The 26,909-nt window shown below is 48.6% G+C and overlaps 1 protein-coding gene across 4 annotated transcripts in view; it reads left to right on the forward strand.

The window, feature by feature from the left end:
• The window catches only part of Pde10a (phosphodiesterase 10A), a 228,422-nt gene that overhangs the window by 152,838 nt on the left and 48,675 nt on the right, over nucleotides 1-26,909 (forward strand). For all 4 annotated transcript variants that reach the window (XM_032894693.1, XM_032894694.1, XM_032894692.1 and 1 more), the window contains exons 3-5: nucleotides 9,801-9,829; nucleotides 19,097-19,217; nucleotides 20,547-20,596. In XM_032894693.1, the coding sequence (XP_032750584.1) occupies nucleotides 9,801-9,829; nucleotides 19,097-19,217; nucleotides 20,547-20,596 (200 nt within the window). The remainder of the gene's footprint in view (nucleotides 1-9,800; nucleotides 9,830-19,096; nucleotides 19,218-20,546; nucleotides 20,597-26,909) is intronic.

Raw genomic sequence — 26,909 nt, forward strand, 5'->3', positions numbered from 1 at the left:
TGGTGAAAAGTACAATTTGGGCTGGAGGGATGGCTCAGTGGTTAAGGGCACTGACTGCTTTTTCAGAGGTCCTGAGTTCAATTCCCAGCAACCACAGGGTGGCTCCCAACCATCTGTAATGGGATCCAATGCCCTCTTTTGGTGTGTCTGAAGACAGCTGCAGTGTACTTACACACAACAATAAAATAAAAGTAAATCTTTTTTAAAAAAAGGTAGAATTTGAACAAGCCATGTATCAAGAAAGGGTCTACACTCACCTCTAAGGAGGAGCATTACGGCATGTGACAGTGCAGAGGACAGGAGAGGTGGCTGGCCTACCACTTCCCAAGCAATCAAGCATGACAAAGGCCATAGATATTATTAACATGAAGAAACAAAGCCTGATGAAAGAATGGCTGTTGCTCCAGATATTTGAGATGAATTTTAGGCTAAAGTTTCACAGAGAACACAGTCAAAGGTATCTGCAGTGGTTTGAAGGAGCGTGACCCTCATAGGATCAAATGTTTGCATAGTCTCTGAACAGTTGCTGAACTGTTTGGGAAGGATTAGGAGGTGTGGCCTACCTGGGGTGGAAATGTCTTTGTTGGAGGAAGTGTATGACTGGGAATCAGCTTTGAAGTTTCAAAAGTCTACACCAGGCCTGCTGTCTGTCTGCCTGTCCACCTGTCTGTCTGTCCCTGTCTATCCGTCTGTCTCTGTTCATCTGCCTTTATCTCTCTCTCTCTCTCTCTCTCTCTCTCTCTCTCTCTCTCTCTCTCCTCTCCCCTCCCCATCTTCCCTCCCTCTCTCCCTCCATGTCAGCCATGGATCAGGATGTAAAGCCCTCAGTTACTTCCCCAGCAGCACCATGCCTGTCTGCTTTCATCATCATCACAGTCATAATGAGCTAACCCTCGGAACCTGCAGGCAAACCCCCAATTAAATGCTTTCTTTTATAAATAAGAGTTGCCTTGACCACGGCAGCTCTTCACCGCAACAGAACAGTAAGTGGGACCTTTCGGTAGGATTTCAGTAGGTGTGCAGAACACTTACTTTAATCCCACTTTCTGTGTCTGTATAATAGCTCAGTTTGGGAAGACTAGGATTCTTCGGAAGGCAGAGGACAGAGAGCTGCTTCTGCTCTACCATGGGAGTTAAACGTGTTTAGATCACATGGACAGTGGGAGAATCTGAGAATTTGCTGATAATTTGCTGCACTTGGAACTGGTTGTTAGCCTTCTGTTTTATTATTCGAAGCAGGCCCAGTGAGCAAAGAAAGGGGGGCTCATTTAGCTTACAGTTTTGGAGATAAAAGGGTGTAGCACTGGCTTGATGCTGTCACAGCTACAGAAGGACAGACCTGTTGTGGGTAGAGATGACATTTTGAAAAGGGACACCCGAGAGGCTGGGCTGCCATATCTCTTTTCAAGGTCTCCCTGAATGACTCCCCGCCAGCTCCTGCCTTTCATAGGTCCGTTCCTTCTCGCCATTACACAGAGGACCAAGGCCTTCTACCCAGAGCCCCCCACGGGAAGAAACCCAAGGGAGTTATCTGAAGAGGGCTGTGTACCTGCTCTTCAGAGAGAGGAGCCTGGCAGAGCTACCCCCCACACAGATACGGAACTCGGGAGATGCAGTGGTTGTCTCTTCAAACAGACTGTAAATATGAAGGATGGCTTAGTGCCCCTGTGGCTTAGGCGGAGATGCGAGTGGAAAAGCAAACAAGTCTCTGAGCTTCTTCCCAAGTATCTGATGCCCTAACAAGGACTCCCGGAGCCTCTCAGGGTGCAGAAGTAGGCGAGTGTTTTGGGAAGGCACCCCAATGGCTCATTGAGATTGTTTTCTCCTTGAGTATGGCTGAGCACCCTAGGATATCTAGAAAACATTTCAGGGCTTTGAAATGCAAACAACTGAGGGCGCTGTCAGTTTTTCCCCAACTCTCTTATTCCCAGTATATATATTTCCCATGGAAACATGAGGTGATGGGAAGCCATGGCAGGCAGTCCTTAAGTGAGCTAGCTGGAGCTCTGAGAAAGGCCCCATGCTCTCTGTAACTGAGCTGTGGGGTGCAGGCAGCAGGTGGGGTCTGTCCGACCTTGGGTGCCCTGAAGGAGGCCGGAGGACAACCATCTTCCTACTCTGCTTCCCTTTCCTCCTCCACAGCGACTTCCCCTCCCTCTGCAGCTCCTCTGAGCTTTCTCAGCCACTGCTTGAGAGGAGGTAGGCAACCTGCCATTTGTTTGTGTACCTGAGTGGTCACTCCAGAGGTATGGGAAGTCGTGATTTCTTCTCCTTTCTGATTTCAAACTGTGGGTTGTTTTTTGTTTTGTTTTGTTTTTTTTAAATCTTTGTTGAATGATCGCTATTGTTTTCCTCATTTCGATTCTTTTTTTCATTCCTTTGAAAAGTTTCTCTGCCTTTTGCAAGACCACTTAAAAATGCCTCTGGTGTGGTAAAGCAGGCTTTCCTCCCCCACACAGTTACTGGCATCTGTCTGAGGCAGAGCCATAGGTGATGCGTGAGCTTCCAGGGCCTGTCTGCTGGCCTGATGTGCACGGTGCGGCCAGGGGTCTGAACTTTGCATAGCACACACCGAATGCCTCACTGTAGCTGAAGTCTATCTCATGCGCCACGTGTCAGAATGCTGGCTGCTCTTCTAGTTTGCTCTGAAGCGACATCGTTCTCAATGTGAAAACTGTTCTGCATCCTTTGATACTCACAAGTCATAGCTCTATGACAGCCTGAGAAACCAGCTACAGGCTGCCACCCTCTTCCTGTTAATGTTTGAGTTCAATGTCCTTTTCCGTGCAGTGAAGGCTTTTCCTCCTGCGACAGCTCATCAGTCTACATCACGCCCTTCCATCCATGCCCCCTTGGCTCTGCTCTGACTGTTCATGGCTCTGAGTTAAGCCGTGCTGTGGGGACAGGAAGTTCTTCCCTGTTTCCAGCAGACTCTCATGCTCTCATGACAGTGTAGTCTCAAGTAACACTTTGTGCAGACTTTGAGCCAGACAGTTGAAGGGGGAGCTCGGCCCCCTAACCCTTATACCTCAGCAGCCTTCCAAGCCTGCTCCCACATCTCTGACAAGGCAATGGAATCTCCTTATAGACCGATTCAGGGCTGGTGATTTCTTTTCCTGGTGCACAGTGCTGTGGGTTTTAACACACCTAGGTTCGGGTTACCACCAGATTCAGGACACAGCACACCCGTGACACTGCTATCTCCCCTCCCAGCCACACCACTGCACATCTAATTCTGCACTAACCAAGTGGTTCTCTATTGCTATGGTTTGGGGGTCCCCCCCCCAAGTTCTGTATATATCAAGTAATGTTTAAGCACTTCCGATCAGTCTTGAGTCTCTTAGAACCTCAGCTGTGAGTGAGATCCTCCTCAGCTCTGGTGTGTGTGTTTGTGTGTGTGTGTGTGTGTGTGTGTGTGTGTGCGTGTGTGTGTGTGGTATGATGTGATGCTGAGTTATCTCTGGGTATAGCCTCTTGTCATTGTCAAGCCTCAGCTAAAGCACAGTTGAGTCATTTCCAGTGTTTTGAAGTCAAAACTAACAAGATGGCTCCCCAGGTAAAAGTGCTTGGAGAGCACATGCACGCCTGTCGATCTGAGTCTCACATCTTTGCAACCTATAGTGAAAGGGGATCACCACCATCTAAAGCTGTCCTCAAACTTCCACGTTCCTACCATGCCGTGTGCGTGCCTGAATTTCCAGATATGCAGCACACACAGTAATATATTACTAATAATAATAATTTAAAAATACATTGTGGAATGGTAAAGGAAGACCCTTGACATTTCATTCTGGGCCTGCACACTATACACTACACACACACACACACACACACACACACACGAATAACATTAATGCTACTTTAATGACTTCCTAGAAGGAGTACTTCCTTTGGATGGGAGGCTACTGGCCCATCCACTTGTTGAGGAAGCTTGTGTTTTTGCCTGACATGGGTTTGAACTAAGGGACTTATTGTAAAATGTCCAGCTGTAAACACCACGTGTTCCATGGTTCTGCTCCTACAGTTTCTCATACACAGGCATACACGGTTCCTGTGATGTTTCCCAAGTTGCCAGTTCTCAGGAACTGCTTGGTGGCACAGCCTACCATCCATTTCCTTAGCCTTCTGCATCTAACCTAGTGTTTGACATGACGACACGCCCATTTAAGAAACCGAGATTGAAGGAGTGAATGTCTAATTTGAAAACACCACCTTTGTCTCCACTGATACTAATTCTGTTTGTGGCTGGATGATTTAAGGTTGTATACAAGCAGGGAGGTAATGGGATGGGCATAAGTGATGGGGTTAGTATAGGAGGGAGAGGATGAGATGGACATGGGGGGAGGGGATGAGATGAGTACAGTGAGGAGGGGATGAGATGGGCACAGTGGTAGAGTAGGCATGGGGAAATAGGGTAGGGACGGGGGGAGGGGAGGGAATGGACACAGAAAGAGAAGATGCATTTAGCTTCCTACACTGACACAGAGGCTAGCACAGAGAAGCCCCAGCTTTTCTATCCCTGTGAGACTGAGGGAAGGGCCCAAGCAGAGAGTGAGGTGCAGCATCCACCTGAGCCATTTCCTCCTCTGCATCTACAGCAGGATGTGCAGGCAGCATCACTGCCCTGTGAGGAACAAGGGCACATCTTCCTTCCTGACTGGGGCCTTCCCTCTAGGGTCAGCAGCCAGTCTCAGCAGGCAGTTGAACTTGAGCAGGGTTAGGGTTCCTCCAAGTGGTGGGCAAGAAGAGGAGGTGTTTAAAGGAGACTGGTTAGGACAGGAAGCACTGGGACATGATGCACAGGTGGGTGGCTGGGTCTCCTGAGGTTTGGCATGGATGTAACTCAGCTCAGCACCTTGGCTGTGCCTTTCCTGGAATCAGGACACGGAGAATTCGTTGCACACTGGAGCTGTACTGTATCCCGCCAGGCCCCAGCTCCGTCTTCCTGTTTCTGACTGGTCCCTTGGAAGCCCAAGCCGGCGTGGAAGCAGGTGCAGGGGGCGTTGCCAGGGAACTGACATCTGCGGGATGAAGGAGATTAGGAAGGAAATAAACGCAGAAGTACAGTGGATTGGGGCAGGAAGGGCTTAGCCAAGAGTAGTTCTCCAGTGTCCAGACTCCCAGGAATCCTGAAGCCCAACCTTGCCCATGAATGACAGTGGCTGAATTTTCACAGTGAGCATCAGGCTGGCACATGTCAGGGCCTTTGGGTGTGGGTGTGGCTGCAAGTATGGTGGCTTTGTACCCTCATTCTGCAAGTGCTGGTAGATGTACTTGGGTTTGGGAAATGGCAGAGTTCTCAGCAACAAATTAAATTATAGAGACAACCATTCTTCCTTCTCTTTCCTTCCTCCAACACCTCCTCCAACTCCCTCTCCAGCCCACAGCCTGCTGCTTTGTGACTGTCACATACCTTAAGCAGGCAAAATGGAAACTGTAGCCCGTGACTTGTGGTTTGATGCTTAAGTTTTCAGGCAAGGACAGGTTCTGGCGCACCACCAAACAACAGAATCCTCCCAGCAGCTTTTCACATAGTTGAACCAAAATTAGACGTCATAGATTAAGGCACAAATAATCAGGCTGAGGAGGTGGCTCTGCGGCTGACGTAACCTCCAGCATCATCCTTCAGGAACTTCGGGGACCCCTTGCATTTTGCGACATGGTCTCACCTTGTTTCTCAGATCCTTAAGACAGTACCACTCCTGAGGTTCATCAACGTCAGTCTGAGAAGGACTGTCCTTTGTTTTACCCAGCTTGTTAATTAATGTATATATTAGCTGTGCATGTTAATGGGGTATCATTTACTTCTATACCCATTGGTACCACACAGTGATGGACCCCAAAGACCATTAAATAATTGGATGCATCTCTAAGATGTAGCTGTTGGTTCAAGTTGCAGACCTTACCTGTTGAACCTTCTCACTGGGTCACGAGAGCTTGGAATCTGACAAATGGACCCACCGATGACAGATGTAATTAGGCAGAAACTCTGGTGAGCCAAGGAAGCTTTTGTGGCTCAGCTGACAGAGTTTCAGCCCCTGAACTCAGTTTACATTAAGGTCCTTTCCCCATTTTGAATAGATTCGTGTGCAATGTGAGAGGTGTGGACCTCGTCTGCTTCTTCTGCACATAGATACCCACCTTTCTCATGTTTTTGGAGGGTGTGGCATTAAGCGCTCACGTCTGGCTCTGCTCTCCATTCCGGTGCCTGCCTGCCTTATGCTTTCGTCACACTGGATTTTGTTACTGTCTCTTCAAAGTGTGATTTGAGAGTAGGCATTAAACACCTCCAGCACCGCTCTTTCTGCTCAGGATTTCGATTTCACGAGTGAGTCTGTCCCTGGAAAGACAGCGGCGCTGGCTTTTTTTTGCTGACTCCATGCGGTCTTCTGGCACAGTCAGCAGTGCAGCGCTGTGTCTGGCTACTACGTACACCTCTCGAGACATTCACTGAGTTTCCAAAAAGGCGCTATATTAAATATTCATTGTACCCAAAGAGACAAGTGTTTGGATGACTAAGAAAGGTTGCTTAATATTGTTTGTTATTGGGAGACCCAGCAAAATACAACTCGAGGCAGGTGTGGTCAAGCAGCGGTGTCTGCTTGCTACGCTTCCCTAATATGAGAAAGTTCCAGATTAATGTGACTTGCTTTACACACACACACACACACACACACACACACACACACACACACACACACACACTTATGGGCACAGACAAGCAGACTCGTAGCCATACATGCATACATACATACACAGAAAGAGGGGGGTAGGGAAAGTTTTAAATCTAGATTCTACATCTGAAAGAAAATGTGTAGTAATTCTGAGTCTGGTCTATTTTGCTTAACAGCGGGCCCCCCTTTCCTACACAGAGTGTGACTCCCATTGCAGTTAATAGAACCCCTTTCTCTGTCCCACATCTTCCTTACCGTCCACTGGCTGGTGACCATCCAGGCTGGTTCAGCTCCTGAGCATTGTTTAAACTGCAGCAGTGCGAGAGGCTGTGCAAGCCTCTGGGTAGTGTTGACTTTGCACCCTGGGTCTGCCCTAGAGAGCCAGCAATGAGGTCATCCAACACCCCCCCCCCCACTTCAAGTCGTAGCTTCTTGAAGACCCTCCATGCTGATTTCTGGCAGCTACACCAGTTACCTATCTCTGGACCCCAGCGCCGGGGTTGTAAACACGTGCTGCCTTTACTAGCTTTTTAACTGAGTAGCGGGGAATCCAAGCTCAGCTCCCCATGTTTGCACAACAAACACATCCCCCCACTGAGCCATCCCCACAGGCCCAATTTCTACGGTTCCTTATATATCCTTAATATCAGCCCCTTGTCTGATGTGACCCATTTCCCTCTCTGCTGGTGTCTCTTCCCTCCGCTGGTTTTGTTTGCCGGCAGAACAGTTTAGCTTCGTGTAACCCCACTTGGCGTCACTGCGGGGTTGTTCGCTGTACTCCTGGGTCCTTTTGGTAAGATCAGAGTGAGCCTGGGACAGAAGGCCACTGGGGCACTCCAGTACCTGCCTGCTGAGGTCCGGATTTCTTTAGTTGGCTGCTACAAATGTGGTTCCATTACTACAATCCCTTCTCGCTCTCATCAGGGACACATTGAGAGTGATCACAAAACACAAATACCCACACATTTATTAAGACATCAAATATTTAAAGGGGATATTTACTGTGAAAGGGACACCATTAAGTACTAGGAACCCCTGAGGGGATTCTCTTTCTTCCATGCCCTGATCTTGCTAAGGCCTAAGGCTTTTAAAGATCATTAAGACGGAGCTTGGATGGACGTAGTTTTCCCTTCTGTAAAAACACACTTGTATTCAGCAAGCCTATTTGTTCCGACACTGCTGGTTTCCAGGCTGGTCTATACCAGTGGTGCGCACGTACCCGATGATCAGCGTCTAGATGTTGAATAGGCATGCACTGACGGAAGAGGCCCTCTCCTGCCTGAAGACCTGGGTCCTCTGCTGTGATATAATATTTCCAAATTAGTTCCAAGGTGAAAATCCAGGAATCATCTACAGGCAAAGGTTTTCTTTCAAATGCCTTGAATTGCCCACAGAGCCGAGGGTAGCTGGTTCTATAGCTCTCTGCAGGCTGCGTCTGTTATGCACGCACTGGTCTGAGCAGTCAGATGCTAATCTGCCATTGCTTGGACTAGGATAGGAGTGCCAGGCCAGGTCAGCGAGAAGAATCAGGAAAACCTTTCTAACAGGTGAGGGACTCTGAAACTGTTCTTCTCTGCAGTGGTGGAGGGAGAGCGGGCAGAGCCCCTGGATTTGGCTCTCTTCCATCAGGACACCCAACCCCACCACACAGCCACTCCACTTTGGATGCCCGTAGAAATGATTGTGTTTTTAATTCATTAACTAAATTCGATACATGCTTTTACTGCACAGCATAAGCTGGCCTCACACTTACAATCCTCCTGCCTCAGCTTCCGTAGGCACATACACCATACCAGCCAGTCTGCCTCTTCAGGACCTGCCTAATGAGTTGCTTAGACACAAATTTTTTATTACCCACACCCAAGCCTCTGTAGCTTTAGAGCCCACTAATAAACTAAGGATGGTTAAATAGTTCCATTTTCAGGCAGGTTTAGGAAAAAATAAAATGGGAGGTGAAGAGTAAGTGAAAATTTCCATGATGCTGCTTCAATAAAGAAGGTTAAAAGTGCCTGAGTCCGGGTACATTCTTCAGTCTTAGAGGAGCCTTGAGGCAATACTGACGCCCTTCCTCAGTCAGCGCCCATACCCAGAGTTGAAACCTAATTGCTGAGAGCCGGTGTGCTCTGGGCTAGACTTGGTCTCATAGCGGAAACGGATGTCAGGACACACTGGGAACTAGGGATGTGCTGATGGGAGGCACCGAAAGAAAAGGGAAACTCAGACCCATCTGAACTTGGCAGCTTGCATAGGGGCTGTTTTTGGCTGGGCCTGCTGTACAGACACAGACTGGGGCAGGAGGGTTGTAAGTTGGAGGCCAGCTTAGGCTGTAAAGGAAAGCACGTATCAAACTTAATGTGGTGCAGGTGTACTATACAGGCCGACAGACTTTGATGGCTGAAGATGATGCAGGACCCAAAATAGAAATGCTTGCAAAGATGTAGTTTATTTAGAGAAAGGATGCAACGTTGAAACAACATGCCAGAGATACAGCATTGAATCTACAGGCCCGCCCTGCTGGATCTGGAGAGGTGGGCAGAGTTGCCACAGCTGACAAGCCCCTCTAGGTCCCATGTCCTACACTGTGGATATTATACTGGCATTGTCTTATCTATAGCCAGCACCAGTGGCTGGTCCCTTGGGGTCTCACTGAGACTAGCTAATAGCTGTCACTATCACTTCAGCAATAAATGTTGGCCACAGGGGTGTGTGCTGCTTGCACTAGCCTTTGTAGGAAGTGGCCAAGCCCTTGCATGACTGCTGGGACCTCTCCTCAGAGCACATGCACTAAGGGGGAGGGGTTGGGGTGGGGTGGTACAGGGCAGCGCTGTGTGGCCTTTCTCCTTCTGCCTCTTTGTAACCCATTAGAGTCCGTAGAGTTGACTGTGCTTGTGTGTAACCAAGTATCTACTTTATAATCTTAATAAAATGTAATACGCACAAAGGGTTGTTTGTGGTATTTAGTCTTCCCAAATTTATTCTCTCGACGTTTTATGTTTAACCTTTCCAGTCTTGAAAAACCAAGACCCTCAGACCTCCTAAGAAGTATGTCAAGAGCGAACGCATGTGCTATGTCTCGGTGCCCATTCCAGATGCTAACTCTTTCTCTCTTTGCTTCTCTACCCCCAGATGAACCATCTCCTAAGGAAGTCAGCAGGGTGAGTAACTGGACACATTTCCTACACCACTGCCCCAGGACTGGAGACACGAAGTTCCTCCCTCTAACTTTCCCTGTTATCTTAGTGTCCAGGGGAGAAAAGTATAGCAGGATCTCTGAGTACCCAGATCAGGCTCCCGTGTGCCTGCACAGCCCGGGTCTGTATGCACGTTGGGTTTAGAGGTTGAATTTACAGACTCTCCAAAGGAAACCGTGAAGGCCGCACAGCACAGCATCCTTGTGTGGAGGTGGCACCTACATCCTAGCTGCAGAGACCCCTCAGCACCATCTGCTCTGCTGTGTGCCACAGCCCACCACTGAGTCGGCTCCTATCCGTACTTTGCCTCTGAAGATCCCTGGTTCTCAGCCCAGCCACCTTGATTGCAGAGGACCCAAGGCTGATGGCTTCAGTGAAGGAAGGGTAGTGCTCAGCACCCCCAGACACCCAGTGCTGTTCCCACTTAGAGCAAGGCGATTAAGGGTTTCAGCTACCATAGTGAGGTGGGCGGATAGACAGGCAGATAACTCAGACAGCGACGTGCCTCCAGGACTCACATGAGGGAGCACCTGTGTTTGGGTCCCCAGCACCTGTCTCAAAAGGAAAGGCAGGGGTGGTCATAGGCACCTGTGACCCTGGTGATGCCGGACATTTGAGGGACACAGGATTTAGCCATATGCTCGTTACCAGTCCCGTCCCCGCCTTTCCTGTTGTTTGGTCGACACTTAGAAAGCCATTCTGAGCAGAACAAGGAGAGGCAGCATTAAGATGAGATCTCAGCTCTCGGCTTCTGGACCAGGCCAGTCTGTGGGCACGTCCGCGGTAGCCATGTGCTGTTGTACTCTCAGAAATGGGACAGTGACAGGAACGGAGTCCATTTCTAAGTTTTTATTTGTAATGTTGACTTTTTTCCCCGAGTAGGGAAGCATGTATTAGAGAGTATTAGGAAGCATGATGCCCACTAGGATCTCAGCAGACAAATGCTTTGTTTTTACTAAGCCTGGCGTGCAAGCTTCACGCTTAGCTAGAAACCTTCCATTTGCGGCGTTCTCGCTGGTTCCTTGGCCCATCAGCCCTTCCCCTTTGTTGTCTCGTGACCCACTGCTCTCCCACATCTTCCACCCACCCCACCCCACCCCCAGCCCCCTGGCCAGTGTGTGCCCTGTGAACTGTGAGTTCTGCCGCGGCAAGCTGCCCTCCGTCCTGGTGGTTTCTGCTTTTGCTCTCATTGGACCATCACGATTAAAGATGGTGTTTACCTCTCCGCCTGTACGGTTAGCCCACTGATAGTCATCCACTGGTTTTCTCATTCTCTGGAGAAAGCAAAACAGATGCTTCCCTAAAATCCATTTTCTGCCAGTCCTGTAACAAAAGTTAGCTTTCGTCCTGTCTGTGCTGAGATGCGAGATGCGACCCACACTGCGGTTGCGTGGGCAGCCATTCATAAACACCTTTTGAGTGTAGTGGTGCATCTGGGGGCTCATTGTCTCTCTCCCTTTTAACAGACATCTACTTGCAAATAGATGGCTACTTTCCCCACACCTCTTTTGGCTGCTCACGTCTGTGTCTTACAGACTGTCCTGACAGATGAGGGAGAGGGGGACCTTCAGAGTTAAGTGACCGGGGGCCTTCACGAGACAGGGTTAAAATGTCCCCCTGGGAGTGTGACTGCCAGGGTTTTCTTGGGTGGACGGGTCAGACTGCTTTGCCAGAGTCTGAGATTCTCTGGCATTCACTTTGACCCAGCCTAGTAAAGGCAGTGGCCGTACTGCTCCCCTTTACTGTGTCTGTATTCTGAGGGAGAGATGACTCTCACTGTCAGCCCAGGCATAGGGCTGTACCAGGCTGTCCCCACAGTAAACTGGGATCCTATGTCGTCCCTAAATTTAACCAGGATATTATTATTTACTCAATGAGTCATTCTTTTGGGAAGATGATATTAAGGAAGCCCAAAGTGGCCCTTTCCAGTTTGGTTTTGTTGAACTTGAAACCTAGGCAAAGTTGTCTTTAGACTTAGGGGTGCAGTCAGTCACCATAGTTAGCCAGACTCTCCCCTGCTCAGCTTTCTCCTTGACTCAGGTGACTTGGTAAAGAAAGAGAAGGCCATACAATGACAACTTAAAAATAATCACTTTCCATGAGGTAGACAGCTCCTCCCTCCTCCTTTATATACATGAAGTACCCATTGCTACATTGTGGGGCTTTCTGGATGACCCGGTTTTCTGATACCTCAGGTCATGAAGTTCAGTGTCACTCCCTGCTATGCTGTGCCGTGTATCCGCCCTCACGTTCTAGCAAGCAGTGTGATCTGCTGAGTGAGGCTACGGCGAGGGAGCACTGTCCTTTTCCTGAGGGACTGGGGAAGAACAGGGCTGCAGGTGGCAAGGAGTTCCCAGGCACAGGAATAGTTGTTGGCCGGGTGGGAGACCAGGTGACCAGACCAGGTGCAACAGGTAAGCCATGATGACCTCTCATATGATATGAAGGTTCCAGCAGGGCTGAAAACAGCAGTTCACATGGTGGCTCACAACCATCTGTAATGGGATCCGATGCCCTCTTCGGTGTGTCTGAAGACAGCGACAGTGCACTCATATACATGGAAATACATAATTATTTTTTAGAGAAGCATGTAATTAAGACAGTTTTGTTGACTTCATAGTATTCAGATGGTTAGGTTGCTGGACGAAGACACATCAGGTAGGTGTTTTGCCACAGCCCCGAACTGAGAGCAGCCTGCATATTACATAGAAGCAAGGGGCCCGAGAGGCTGAACTTCTTATCCTTCAGGAAGAGTTTTTGACTTCACAGACATGATTTTCACCTTGGTACTTAAATCCTTCACATCTCTTTGCTTACTTGCTAGTATTTCTTCTTTGAAATTTAATCTTGTTACCAGTGGGGAGTATAGACCGGAAGCTGGCGGTGGAGCAGCAGGGGCAGGAAGGACACACTGCTCCTTGCTGAGATTGCTCTTGCAAGTACCCACCTCCCAGAAAGCCAGAGTGCTCCCGTAGAAGATCCTCCCTCAAGGATCACGTCATCAGCTGCCCATGGGCAGTCCACAGGAAAGGACACCTTCTGATCCCCTATAACTGTAGTTAACAAGACAACCACAACAGTGTGGTGTGGGAAATCGAACCCAGGTCTTCTAGAAGAGCAGCAAGTACTCTTAACTGCTTGAGCCATCTCTCGAGCCCTTCTCGGGTGGCTTTCTTTTCAAACACAGGTTTACATGTGTGTTGTATACATGTGTGTTTATGTGAGTATGTTCATGTGAGTGTCTACATGTGTGTATATAAGTATGTTCATGTGAGTGTGTTTACATGTGTGTATACATGTATGTTCATGTGCTTACATGTGTGTATACATATATGTTCATGTGTGTTTACATGTATGTGTTTACATGTGTATACATACGTGTTCATGTGTGTTTACATGTATGTGTACCTGCATATTCATGTGTGTTTACATGTGTATATACATATATGTTCATGTGAGTGTGTTTACATGTATGTGTACCTGCATGTTCATGTGAGTGTGTTTACATGTGTATATACATATATGTTCATGTGAGTGTGTTTGCATGTGTGTATACATGCATGTTCATGTGGTTTTGTTTACATGTATATATACATATGTTTATGTGCGTGTGTGTATATGTGTATATAGATGTGTTTATGTGAGTGTGTGTGTGCACTTATATGTGTGTCTGTAACTGGATTTTCAGGTGTGTATGTATGCTTGTGCCTCTGTGCCTCTGTATGTTTGTGTGTGTGTGTGTGTGTGTGTGTGTGTGTGTGTGTGTAGGGGCTTTAGCTAAGACGTAGCTTTATATGATTTGAGATAATTCTTATGGACAAGCATGTGGAAGGCCAGCAGAGAACCTGTCATCACTTGGATAATGCACAGATCCAGGAGACTCGGAAACTGTGCTAGTAACGCTCCCTAGTGTTGTGACGCAGTACCTGGGACTGACGACCTGATGGAGGAGGGGCTTGTTTCGGCTCACAGTTTGGGGGATGACAACAGTCTATCCTGGTGGGAAAGCGCTGCAGCCACGTGGAGCAGCTGTCGCCCTGCAGCAGAGATCGGGGAGTGGAGATGAAGGCAGGTACTCAGCTCACTTTTAACTTTCAGGGCAGCCTAGCCCCAGCTCATGGAGTGTTATCAGGGTAGGCTGTCCCTCCTCAACCAATCTAGAAACCCCTCTCAGACATGGCACCCAGAAAGCTTGCTTCCCAGTGCTTTCTAGATCCTGCTAAGTTGACAGCATTCACCAGCAGTGCGACACCCAAAGAACACGTAAGAGATGCTGGGCCCCGGACAGGCAAAAGAAAATGGGAACATTCTTAACTCTGGAAATGTGGTGTCCCAGCATAAGTTCCTCTTATGGAAGGTCGCTACACCCTAGTGAGGAAGAGCCCTTGGGATGCCGGCCAGGGAAGCCAGACTTCTCACTGTCAAACTCTGGCTTAAAGTTGCTTCAGGCACCGAACTTGTGAAGGCCTTCCTGGTTGGTGTGTTTCAGCCTTTAACGGCTGGCTATTCAGGTAGCCACAGGAGCTGTGGGAGCCTCCAAGGGGCTCAGCTCCGAGCACACCAGCATCCCGAGGGGATTCAATATAAAAGGATTACCATGGCAAGTCAGTGTGTCCTTCTGCTACGTGGGCACAGCTCTCAGTGTTACTGGATCTTCTTGCTTGCACTTCAGACAAAGCTCACCACTGTACCAGCAGCGGATTGAACACACGGACCATTCGTCTACGAAGCGTTGTTTCTGACTGCGTGCCAATGGTATGCAGGCACGTCCTATGGTAGCCAGTGGGAGCCTTTTACCCTGAAGCTCACTACAACGAAGCCACACAATGGCAGGTTCTAAAGACGGGAGCGGAACATTCCTTTTCCACAAGATTTCAAACAGTTAACCTGTTTTACCTCAACATTCTCAGCGGCCATAAAGCCACACCAGGGTGTAGATATTTAAAGATATTACGACAGGAGAATTGTTTGAAGACCAGATGAAGAGCTGCTTCTAGTCCTCTGAAGCCCAGGCGGTGTGAACATTGCCATTCAGCACACGCCCTTATTGTGAAGAGAGAACTGTGGAAAATACCTACAAGCAGTGAGCCCCGATGAATCCAGGTGGCCTGCCATCCCAGATTCTCATTAGGTGTTTGATTTATCTGTGAACGACATAGGCTGCTTGCTCGTTGTTTTCTTGTTTATTTCCTCCACTGCTGAGAAGTTTAATCGCCAGGGACGGACACCCTGAAGCCCATGTGCTGGTTTCTAGCAGTGACGTAAGCGTCAGAATTGTTTGCTGTGGATGATTCTTAACTCTTGCATCATTCTCCTTGGCCTGAATGATCTGAACGGCCCCTTGCATCCTGTTGCTCTTTTTGCCCCGAGTTAAATCAGTTCATAGTCTTTAACAAACCCCTGAATTTCAATATTCTTCATTTTACTGTTTCCATTCGCCTTGCATAGAGCTGATGGGACTCCCTTCCAGAAGCAGACCCCATTAAACAAACAGTAGAATCCTGCCTGATTCCCCAGCTCGGTGTGAATCCTTTGGGCAGTGTCTGAGGGGAGGCTGCCCTCACCCTGGGCTGGTGCGGCCACTCAGTCTTGCATCTTCCCTAGCTTTTTCCAAGCCCCACCTTCTGCTCTCAGGAACACACCTTGCTCCCTCCACAGGCGTGCAACGTTCTTCAGAGTCACTTTCCAGGACAGGTAGGGAGGGCAGCTGCCTTTTCCCTTCTCCAAGACCTCTAGGGCAAGCCTCCTGCGACCCTGGGAGTAGCTCCTCTTACCCATTCTCTGAGGCATTGTTGGAGGTGGATTCCTGGGTCTCACAGATGTTAGGCGGGTACTCACCACTGAGCAGCCAGCCATTCCCAGTCTGCCACTGGGCATCTAAAATAAACGGTTGCTGGAAGCCAGCCCCTCCCTCCACACTCTGTGTGTGTCCCCCTCTGCCTCCGTCCACCTCCGCCTCAGGCTTGTGAACCTCGTTGGTCATTCCCTGCCAATGCTCAGTTGTAGAGTAGCTAGGATCCTCCAGCTTGCGGTGTTCATGTGACCAGAAAAAAAGTCTTTATTTATAGCCTTGCTTACTTGAAAACCCTCAGCCGAGCTGGAGAGACAGCTCAGCTTGTAAAGTGCTCACTCTGCAGGCTGAGGGTGCCGGCTCAGCCTCCAGGATCCACAGCGTAGACAAATGCCAGACGCCCTGAGGCACCACAGTGAGGAGGCACCACGGTGACCACGCAGTGACAGTCGAGGAGGACACAGTAAGATTTCGCTGAAGATGCCATGACATCCGTCGGAGAGGACTTTGGACACACTTTGCTTTCATTTTTCTGGCCTGTTGTGAGGGGCTGTCTCCAGTGGGGTTACCTTTGATTGCTCGACACGAGATCGGTGTGGACAGGAACTGAATCCCAGGGTGTGGGAAACTGTGAAGTACCTGACTCCTTTGGCTCTTGATCACAAGCGAACTTAAAGGACAGCTGCCACGTGACACTCACGTGAACTTTATGAGGTGATGAAAAGTTTGAAGATGGTTACCGTGAGTCCCCGTCAGGCACATGTGAGACTTAGAGCCCAGAGACAACATTCCATGATAAGCAGTCCATCTATGTCCCAGGGTGTGTGTGTGTGCATGTGTGTGCGCGCGCGTGTGTGTGTGTGTGTGTGTGTGTATATTTGTGTGTGTGTTTGTGTGTGTGTTTGTACGTGTGTGCATGCATCTGTGCGTGCATCTGTGTGTGCGTTTGTGTGTGTATGTGTGTGTATGTGTATGTGTGTATATATGTGTGTGCTCATGACAGAGAGAGAGAGAGAGAAAGAGAGGGAGAAGGAGGAGGAGGAGGAAGAAGAGAGAGAGAGAGAGGAGAGAGAGAGAGAGAGAGAGAGAGAGAGAGAGAGAGAGAGAGAGAGAGAGAGAGAGAGAGAGAGAAGCTGCTGGGTGCTGACCTCAGTGGGAACAGACTGTTATTAAAGGGTTATTGCCAGACTCTGAGAAAGGACTTAATGTGGAGACATTTGTAACAGGTCTCAGCTACTCATGTGTCCACTTGATGAATCTCAATCTCCCCCTACTCCTGAGACAGAAAGAAGATACACATCCAAAGGACATAGATTAAGCCCAATGGTAGAGCAAACATGAGGATCAGTTCTCAGAATTCACACCCACACACATAAACCCAACCAGATAAACCCCACATATCTAACACAGCTTTTGACATAGTCATTCTCTCTGTTCGACTTTCCTACGGGTCAGTGTGAGTCTCAGAAAAGCATGTTCCCAGGACTTGGGGAGACTTCAGAGTTAGTAGAGACTCTCGGTTGGCAGTAGAGAAGGGCTGTTAGGACAGCCTAATATTCAATGGAGCTCTTCAGAACAATTCACATAGGAGCCTTCTCAGGCTGTCACCTGCACAGTGCTGTGCGGCCGGCTCCAGGACTTGAACTGCCCGTGAGTCTATTCTGTCACCACTCTGGTGCATTTGTGAAATGGGAATCTGGAAGAGTCTCAAATTAGAAAACAGCTGGGGAGTCATAGCTGTCTGTTCCCGAGGTTGAATCCAGCAGTAAATCACCACAGATACAGTCTGGTGGCCGGTGGTCAGGGTAGAGGTTGACATCTAGTTTTGCTGCCTTCCTCGCGGACAGTTATGGAGGTAGGAAGCTGCAAGCTTGTGGAGAAGGAGGGAGAAAGTCTGCCTCGTATGCTGTTAGTTGCTCTCCTGGGCCTGCCCTCTCCCATTCTTGATTTAAAACTCTCAAGCCTGTGAGCTGGCTTCCCCCAATATTTTATTGAGGAGTCTGCTCTGATGATCACATTGGGTTTCTGCCCGCTCGCCAAGAACTTTATGGTTAAAGACCTGAAAGCACGCCAGAGGGCTGCCCTGTTGATAGGACTGGGATACCTGATGATCTGGCCAGGACTAAAGCTCTCCACAGATCAGACCATTCTGGTTGCAGCTTTGATGATGTCTGTTGTAGAAACACCACTCTCCTCATTTCTGGACAGTGAATGCAGACACTTGGTCCCCTGCCATCCTGAGGTTTAAGTTGTGATGACGTCAGAGTAGGATGTCAGATGGCAGCGGTACTCATGCTTGTTCTGGGCTCTAAGGACTCCACGCACAGGCTCTTCACATAGCCAGATCCCCAGGGACAGCTGTAAGCCATGGCTTGGGGTGGCAACCCGGCCTCCGTAGTCGCTCACTAGTCTTGCTGTCTCTGCCCTATACTCAGGGAAGTGCTGCTCTTCCCTAAGCACTGTGTGGTCCAAGTGGTCCGTGTAGGGGCTCACTGAGACCCCTCCAGACACTGACACCCTTCCATTACAGTGTCAGCAACGGAGCGACCGTTCCCCAGTGTGGAATGAGTGACCGATGGAGTCCCCCGTTCTCACCACAGATAGATTTTTACCCATGACAGATGTATCAAAAGGAACAGATCTTTAGAATGAGAGATGTCTGAGTGGCCCAGAAACAAAGAGGCATCGAAGCCAAGTCCCTGAGTACGCAGAGCAGGGACGGGGAAGTAACAGACAGTGTCCCTGGTGAACAGTAGCCGTGTTCTCTGGAGGGGCTGCTCTGTTTTCTCAGTGCAGTGGGAAGCCTGGGAAAGATTTTCAGCTGAGGAGTAAGCGAATTGTGTTTTATTTTTAGCCTATAATGTTTGCGACTTGGAAAATAGAGTTTGTAAGGCAAGCCTGGGACAGGGAGATCAGTGAGAGACTTTGGCTTCTATTCCTTAGGAAGGGACAGTGTGGCCTGTCTAGGGCAGGGTTAGATGAGTACCCTGGGCACCCTTCTTGCTGATATTGACAGAGCCTCCTGTGTGTGCCACATCAGAGCACACAGCTCACCTGCTGTGCAGGGACCTGAGCTCAGGGGCCATATTTTACCCAGCATTATCTCAGAGGGTTTTCCTAGCGAGCTGTCACCTTTTCCCCAGGTGACCTTTGAACTCTCTTACCAGGCAATCTGTCATTATGGGTAAAAGTTGTAATTTATAACATTTGCTGGTTTTATATAAATAAGTTGATACAGATGCCATTTAAAGATAATCCTAGGTGAGGAGGGGTGGGGTCACAGTTTAGTGTTCGGTCTCCCTGTTTTACAAGTGCTTAGACATTCTCTGGCAACAGCCCAGAGCCAGAGACCGAAGCCGTAGAAACAGCGTGCTTTGCAGACTAAGGGGTTTCATTTGTACATCAACTATGCCTGACTTGTGTCATCTTTGTGTTTAAAGTACCAGGACACGAACATGCAGGGAGTCGTGTACGAGCTGAACAGCTACATAGAGCAGCGCCTGGACACCGGCGGGGACAACCACCTGCTCCTGTACGAGCTAAGCAGTATCATCAGGATAGGTAAGGCAGCGCCCGCACTCACTCTCAGGTCAGATCACTCTGCCAAAAAGCGACAAAGAGGCCTATGTCACCCTGGGGAGTCAGACCCTCCATCACCTTCGGTCACTGGGATCAGTCTGAAGTAGAAACATCCCAGTAGGAAGCCATCAGAACAAACAGACCCCCAATTTCCCAAGTCACCTGAGATGAAGAAAGTACCCGCAGGCCTGCCCGTAAGTGGTGTGCCCAGCCAGGGACTGACACCCGTTTTCCTTCATAGTGAGTTAAATAGCATCTTCAGGAAGCAAGATGTTAGGTTTTTAGATTCACGTTTTAATTTATTCTTTGAGGAGTTTTATACAGCATTCTTTGAACAGGCTTATTTCCCTCTTCCGGCTCCTCCCCAACCTCCCTATCCACCCAGCTTAGTGTCCCGGCTTCTCTTACAAGGAAGCTGTCAGTTTTTAACTTAATTCTGAACTTATTTGGATAGGCAGCATTTTATGCAGTTTGCCAAAATAGCTTGTGTTTGTAGACAGGCCGGGGGAGATGGAGCATCCCTCAGACATACAGCTTTGCCTTGTCTGCCATGACTCTGAGAGCGCAAACAGCCCCCAGCATCCCCGCCCCCCCAGACAGCTGCAAGTCAGCATCTGTTAAGACCTCCCCCCGCCCCATGCCAGATACTCTTCATGCCTCCGGCCGCATGCCTGGCTACTTGCCACCGTCTCCACGAGCTTGCCTCCTCTCTGTTTTGCTAATAAAGAGGTTGTGGATGAACCAGGCTAGATACCCACCCAAACAGGCACAGACCCAAGTGAGGTACTGGGAGTTCAAATTTAGGCAGAACCCCCCTCCCCACGTCCCTTGTCCGAGAGCTTGCAGTGTCTGTTATGATAATTGCCATTGGAGGATCTGGAAGAAACACGTAAGTTAAAAACCTCAGCGCTACATGTGTATTTATTTACCCAGTGCTTTTTGGTGGGTGCTTATTTAACTGCTCAGTACTCTTGTGGGTAGTTTCCTTACACTCGAAAATTAAACGCGGTGGCCCCCTGTCATTGTGAGGGTCGAAGGCCCGACGGGTGCCTCTGTATGAGGTGTGCAGCCTCCCGAGTGCATCGGAGGCCACAAAAACATCTGCAGTCGGTGGTAAAGACGGGGAGCCTTCTGGTTTTGATGAACAAAGCCACGCATTATACTGTTCTGTTGTTGATGGGCATCGGCTATGTTAGCCAATCCACGCAAAGGCCGGTGCCCGAGTCTCGCTGTAGAATCTGTGATGTTATATTCTTCCATTGAGATTAGTTTCTTCCTTTTTTTTTTTTTTTTTTTTTTTTTTTTTGGCAGCCACAAAAGCCGACGGATTTGCACTGTACTTCCTTGGAGAGTGCAATAATGTAAGTATCTATATATAGACTTGGGTGCTCTGGAAAAGGAGCTCTCGGAAGCTCTCCTAGAATCCCCCGTGCTGCAAACAGTGGGCGTGTCACAATGAGTACCCCGAGACCTGCTTGTGCTTGGGCTATACCTCCAGCTACCCCACCTGCCAGGGACAGCCCAGCAGCACCTAGGCCTATCATGCAATCAATTGTGTATCTTTGCTTTGGTTCACAGTGTCCCTCTCTGTGCGTGGCACTTCTAGAATGTGGGTTTCTTAGAAAAGTTAGTTCAGCCCTGTGATGCCATGGAAGGGAGCCTGTGTCCTTTCTGCACTTCATCTGCCTCAGAGTAAATAGGAGTAAAAGGTTAGCATTGCGTGACTTTTCTGAGGGTCTGCAAGGTGAGTCCCTTAAGAGTCTGGAGTGGGGCTGTTAAGCCTGGGTCAGGGTCTCTGCCTCTATGGCTGTCCCTGGATTTCTGGTTGAGTACATGCATGCAGCACACACAAACACAAACACACACGCGCACACATGCATGTACACATGTGTGCAAGCGCACACACACATGCAGACCCATTTCATCATCTTCAGTACTGGTGGCTGGTTTGCTATCTTAATATCTTTACTCTAACAAAGTTCATTCGTGAGCTCATGTGTTTCACTGACCACTTCTGTGAGTTAGGCAACACCACTGTGATTTGTTGTGTGAATTTGCAGTATGACTCTTGTGTTCTTGTGTAACTAACCGTGTAGTTTTGAAGTTATAGAGCGTGTTAACAGAGAAGGCTCTGAGATCTGTAAGGCACTGTCTCTGAACTAGCACAACAAGGCAAAGAAAGCCAGCTGCATACAAATCTTGGTTGGACGGCTTGCCTCTCGGCAAGTCAGTGGCTGTCCGCAGTCGTCGTTCGCCTGTGCGATGTAACCGCTTACCAAGGTCTTTCTTTCCGACATCAAAACTCGTATAGGGTGATGACCTCTGCTATGCCCCGCACCTCCCTTGGTGCCCGTCAAAGGAGCAGCCAGACAAGAATGTCTATTATAGTATATTATACAGACCTCAGCCCACTTCGAATGCTTGAAACTGTCACAGACTGTGTCGTTTAAGATGGATAATCCATTGAAAATAAAAAGCCATATTGTTTTTCCTGCTTTTTTCCTCAAAGTTGTGGGGTTAGTCTTTAATTTAAAAGTTATTTTAATTGACATACAGAGTGAGGATGTCAGTGAGGTGCGCCATGTGAATCCAAGACAGGGGGCTGTGTCCAAGCCATGTTCAGCACATGTTTATATTAAATATGTCACTTCTGTAGCTTTCCGTGATGTATCACACTGTGCCGAGGCACCCCACTCTGGCCCACTGATAGTCCAGCCTGCACTCCACACATACACTCTTCCAGCTTCTGATAGACACCATCCCATCGAAACATCTAGGAGATCCAGGTTTTCAGATCCTTCGTGAGCCACGAAGCGCCTGACTTTTCACACCTGCTCACATAAGGATTCCTGGTAGAAAACTAGTAGGGCATGCCCCTTTGCTTCTGCACACGGCTTGTGTGTGCACTCGCAGTGTGCTCACGAGGCCCACGCCTTGTCACTCCCCTGGGATGGCCTTCATCACAAGGCTGCCTGTGCAGCTGTGTGGTATCTAGGGTGACGTCTGCAGAGGTGAGGTGCACAGGTGACTCAAGTGGGGACCCAGTGGGGCCTCCTCTGCTAAAACTTGGACCCTTAACACATTGCCAGCCTCTTAACCCAGACAGTGTGATAGGGCGGACTTTGAACTTCCGTCAAGGGGAAGAGGACAGGAGAGCTGTGTACAGGGACTCCTGAGCCTCCACAGCACACCTGTAAGGCACGGGGAGGCTGACTTGATTGGAGTTAGATCCCCAAATTCCTCTGTTCAGTCACGTGGTTATTACTGACTCTGTGATTAGCCTTCTCAGAGACGACTTGAAAAAGCTCCCTTGTGTGTGCAGCTTTCTACACACTATTCTGAATCTCTCTTCTGTCAGTCTTACTAAGTGCTGGTATCAGACCCTCTCTGTCTCTGAATGGGTAGGTGTGCACACGCGCGCACGCACACACACAAACACACACACAGACACACAGACACAAACACACACACACAAATACACACACAGATACACAAACACACACACAAACATACACACAAACACACACAGACACACACATACACAGACACACACAGACACACACACAAACACACACACATACACACAAACACACACATACACAGAGACACATACACAAACACACACACAGACACACACACACACACACACAGACACACACACACACACACACAGATACACACACACACACAGAAACACAATACATACAGAAACACAGACAAACACACACACAGATACACACAGATACACACACAAACACACACACAAACACACACATACACAGACACATACAGACACACAGACACACAGACAAACAGACAGACACACACAAACACATACAGATACACACACAAACACACACACACAGACACACACACACACACACACACACACACACACACACACACACACACTTCTCTTGGGCTGGTTTTTCACACCTCCTCTCCCTCCCTCACAGAGACTTGTGATGAGTGTGGCTTAGCCTCTCTGCGAGCTTCTGGATGTATAGCCAGAGCGTAGTCTTCTCTCATAAGAAATCAGTTTTCCTGACTCTTGCTTTAACCTTGAATCTTGTGCTCTCTTTGCCCCTTCCTGGAGCCTGTGATGTTTGTAATCATTTACTGGCCTTATGTTTTCCCGGAATAAAAGTTTCTGGGAACTTTTATCTGCCTGTTGGGAATCTTCACAGGCACAAGGACTGTGCCCCCTCATCTCTTCATGCCTTCCAGGTAGGGACTGTCTCCTTCACTCCTTGTCTCTAGGGAACGACCTTGCTCTGACCTTCAGGTGTTCCTTTCCTTCCCTGCCATCTCTCCTTGACCGTAGCCTTCCCTGGAGTCCTCAGAGGATTCCACTTGAGGCTCTTCCTTTAGCTCCCCTCAGGAGAGTTGACCAGTGGGAAGGCCGGGTTTTGTTTGTCTGCATGTGCCTTATTTTACTGACTTTCTTCTGTGACACATTTGCTCTGCATTGAGCTCAGATGGATGAATTTCTGACTCTTAAAGCCAAGAGAAGGGGCTGGTGCTTTCCTGTCCTTTCAGTCCATCATCCTTCTGCAGTGGATTTTTATCCCTAGATGGGGTTAACTTCACCTTTGACGTCTTCCAGTTTTACTCCCTGATGCTTGTGACCATCCATCTTCTTTCCGAATTGTTTCTTGCTCCTTTGTTCATGCCCCCTCCCTAGTGCGGAATTCGCTGCTCACATGTTTCACGTGCCCTCCCACCCCTTATTTTGTGTACAGCATTAGGCTCCCGTGTTCTGTGCCTGGGGTTGAACCTCCTTTCCCACACTCTCCAGTGAGAGCTGGGAACTGTTTCTGCTGGGCCACTTAACTGCACTGTCGGGCGAGATCAGAGAGGTGGACAGAACTGCAAACTCCCTACTGCATCTGCAGGAGAGGGCAGGCTCCCTGCATCACTGCAGGAGAGGGCAGAGTCCTGGTTACCCCAGGACAAATACCTTACTTACTTTCCTTGGGAGGTGCACAGATCTCAGCTTTATTGATACCCAAGAAAAAGGCAGCTGCAAAGCTTGTTTTACCTCTCAGAATTTCTTACTAACTTTTAGGTTTCTGGGGCAGGGAGACTCTTTTATCATTCTCAACCCAGTGATGCAGCACAAAAAAATAATAATAATAATTAAGGTCTGGAGAGATGGCTTCCTTAGGTAAGAACCATCCCTGTCAATTCCTAGCATCCATACCGGGGGGGCTCACAAACACCTATAACTCCTGACTCCAGGGGATCTGGTGCTTCCCTGGCCTCTTCAAGCATGCATGCACACACATGTGCAGGCACACACATGTTCATGTAGATGCACATATGCTAAGTGAAAAAAAAAACTCCACAAAACATACCTTTCTCTAGCTTCTACAAATGATTAAAACTTTTCTAAGCATGTAATTCTTCTGTCCGATCCCTCTTAGGACTGAGGCTGATGTTTCTGAAAGACGGTGGGGTGGGCCCCACTGCAGCAGAACCTGCGCTCTGTGGGGGAGGCGACACTGTTGCTACAGTGTGTGCTCATATGTCCCATTCGTTCATGAGCGGTGGAGCTCCTGCACTTGAGGAGAGAGTTCTGCTGGGTTTTGTTCATTACAAAAGCGATGCCTTTGTTTAAGAATTTTGTACACGAGTATAACTTCATACATGCGTATAATTTCACATGCGCATATAATCCACTCCCCCCACTCCCCGTCTGTCTTCCCCTCCCATTTATCTTCTGCCTTCCCTGCACCATCCCTGCCCAACTTCATGTGCTTTTACTTAAACCTACTGGATCTGCTTACGATGATCTACTGGGGCTGGGTAGACTGTCCATCTCCCAGCAGCCATCGGATGCTAGTGGATCCTTAGCAGGTGGATGGGATCTCATGAGCCCCTCCCCCACGCACACTTGGAGTTTTGCTGACCTGATCTCTTGCTGCAGATCTTGCACACATAGTCACAGTTACTATTTGTTTGTGTGCGCAAGGCACTGTCATGTCCAGCAAACAGTGTCTGGCTGTCAGTGCCCTTTCCCTCCAGCTTTGACAGTCTTTCTGCCTACCCATCCCCTCCTTCCCCAGTGGTCCCTAAGGCTCCAGGGTGGGGTATATGAGCTGTCTCATTTAAAGCAGAGAGGTCCACAGTTTCTTATTTGCAGGCCTCTCTTTTAATAGTTCCCCACTATAAAAAGGAACTTGTTTAATGAGAGTTGATAGATAGATAGTCTTGAGGTTTATAGATAAGCTCTAAGGGAATGTATCACTATGTCCACTTAGCAGAGCGGAAGCATTAGGTTTTCCTGGGGCCTATGACCAGGCCACTCTTAGGCTTTTGGACCAAGTAATACCAGCAACCATGAGTTCTTCTTGTGGAATGTGTGTCAGACCCAGTTAGAAAGTGGTTGGTTAATGCCCATTTATTCCACCATTGTACCAGTGAGCATATGTTGCCAGGGCTATTGTTGGTCTAGTTCCCAGGGTTTATGCTTAGGTAAGACTGTCGGTTATTTTTCTCTCCCAGTAGAATGTATAGCGTCTTCTAGCTCTATGAAAGCTAGCCAATAGGGATGAGGTTCGTACATTAAGAGCAACGCATTCCTGTGACTGAAGTATGTGATTTTTTTCAGCAGTAGGGCCTTCCAGTCAGGCTCTGGAGGATAACCAAAGCAGCGGCAAGAGCCTATGCCATTTGGGGGTCTAGGACCTCACTGGTCAACAATTCCAAAAGGGCTAACTCATTTCCCGCATGGAGCCTTTCATTTGAATCAGTAGATGTAACCATCCATGTAAACAGGCTCAAGGGCAGAAACCACTGGATCATCTCATTAGATACAGAAAAAGCTTTTGACGAAATCCAACATCCCTTCATGATAAACAGTCCTGGAGAGAATGAAAGACATACCTTGACATGGTAAAGGCAGCATGTAACAAGCCAGAGCCATAATCATGCCGGATGGGGAAAAACTCAGAGTATCCCCGCTTAGCCCAGGAACAAGAGGGTTCTCGTTCTCTCCTCTGTTCAGTGGAGTACTTAAAGTCTTAGCTAGAGCAGCAAGACAGATGAAGGATACACACAGGAAAGGGAAAAGTCAGACATCTTTATTTTCAGATGATAGGATTCTGTACATAAAAGACCTAAAGACTCCACCAGGGAACTCGGACATCTTGTAACACTCTAAGCAAAGTAGCAGGGTACAAAATGAACACAGAAATCAGTGGGCTTTGAGTATACGGATGACAGATGGGGGAAGTCATCGACACCTCTCACAAGGGCCTCGGAAAATATCTTGGGGCAGCTCTAACCAAGCGAGTGAAAGACTTGGATGATAAAAACTGTATGATATCGAAGAAAGAAAAGGAAGAAGACATCAGATGGCGGAAAGACCTCCCATGCTCGTGGGTCAGTCGGATTAATACAGAAAAATGACCACCCTACCAAAAGCTATCTACGCATTTGCTACAATCCCGATCAAAATGCTAACACAATTCTTCACAGAACTCGGAAGGACAATCCATGTAGAAACACAAAAGACCCAAAGGGTCAAAACATCGATCCTAACCAATAAGAGAACTGCAGGAGGAATTGCCATCCCGGACGTCAAGTTTTACTGCAGACCTACGATAAGGCAAACGGCATTCAATTGGCCAGGGAAAGGACTATCATTTGGAAGGCGTTGCCTACAGCGTC

The sequence above is a fragment of the Rattus rattus genome, chromosome 2 (assembly GCF_011064425.1).
Source record: "Rattus rattus isolate New Zealand chromosome 2, Rrattus_CSIRO_v1, whole genome shotgun sequence".
In the NCBI taxonomy this organism is placed as follows: domain Eukaryota; kingdom Metazoa; phylum Chordata; class Mammalia; order Rodentia; family Muridae; genus Rattus; species Rattus rattus.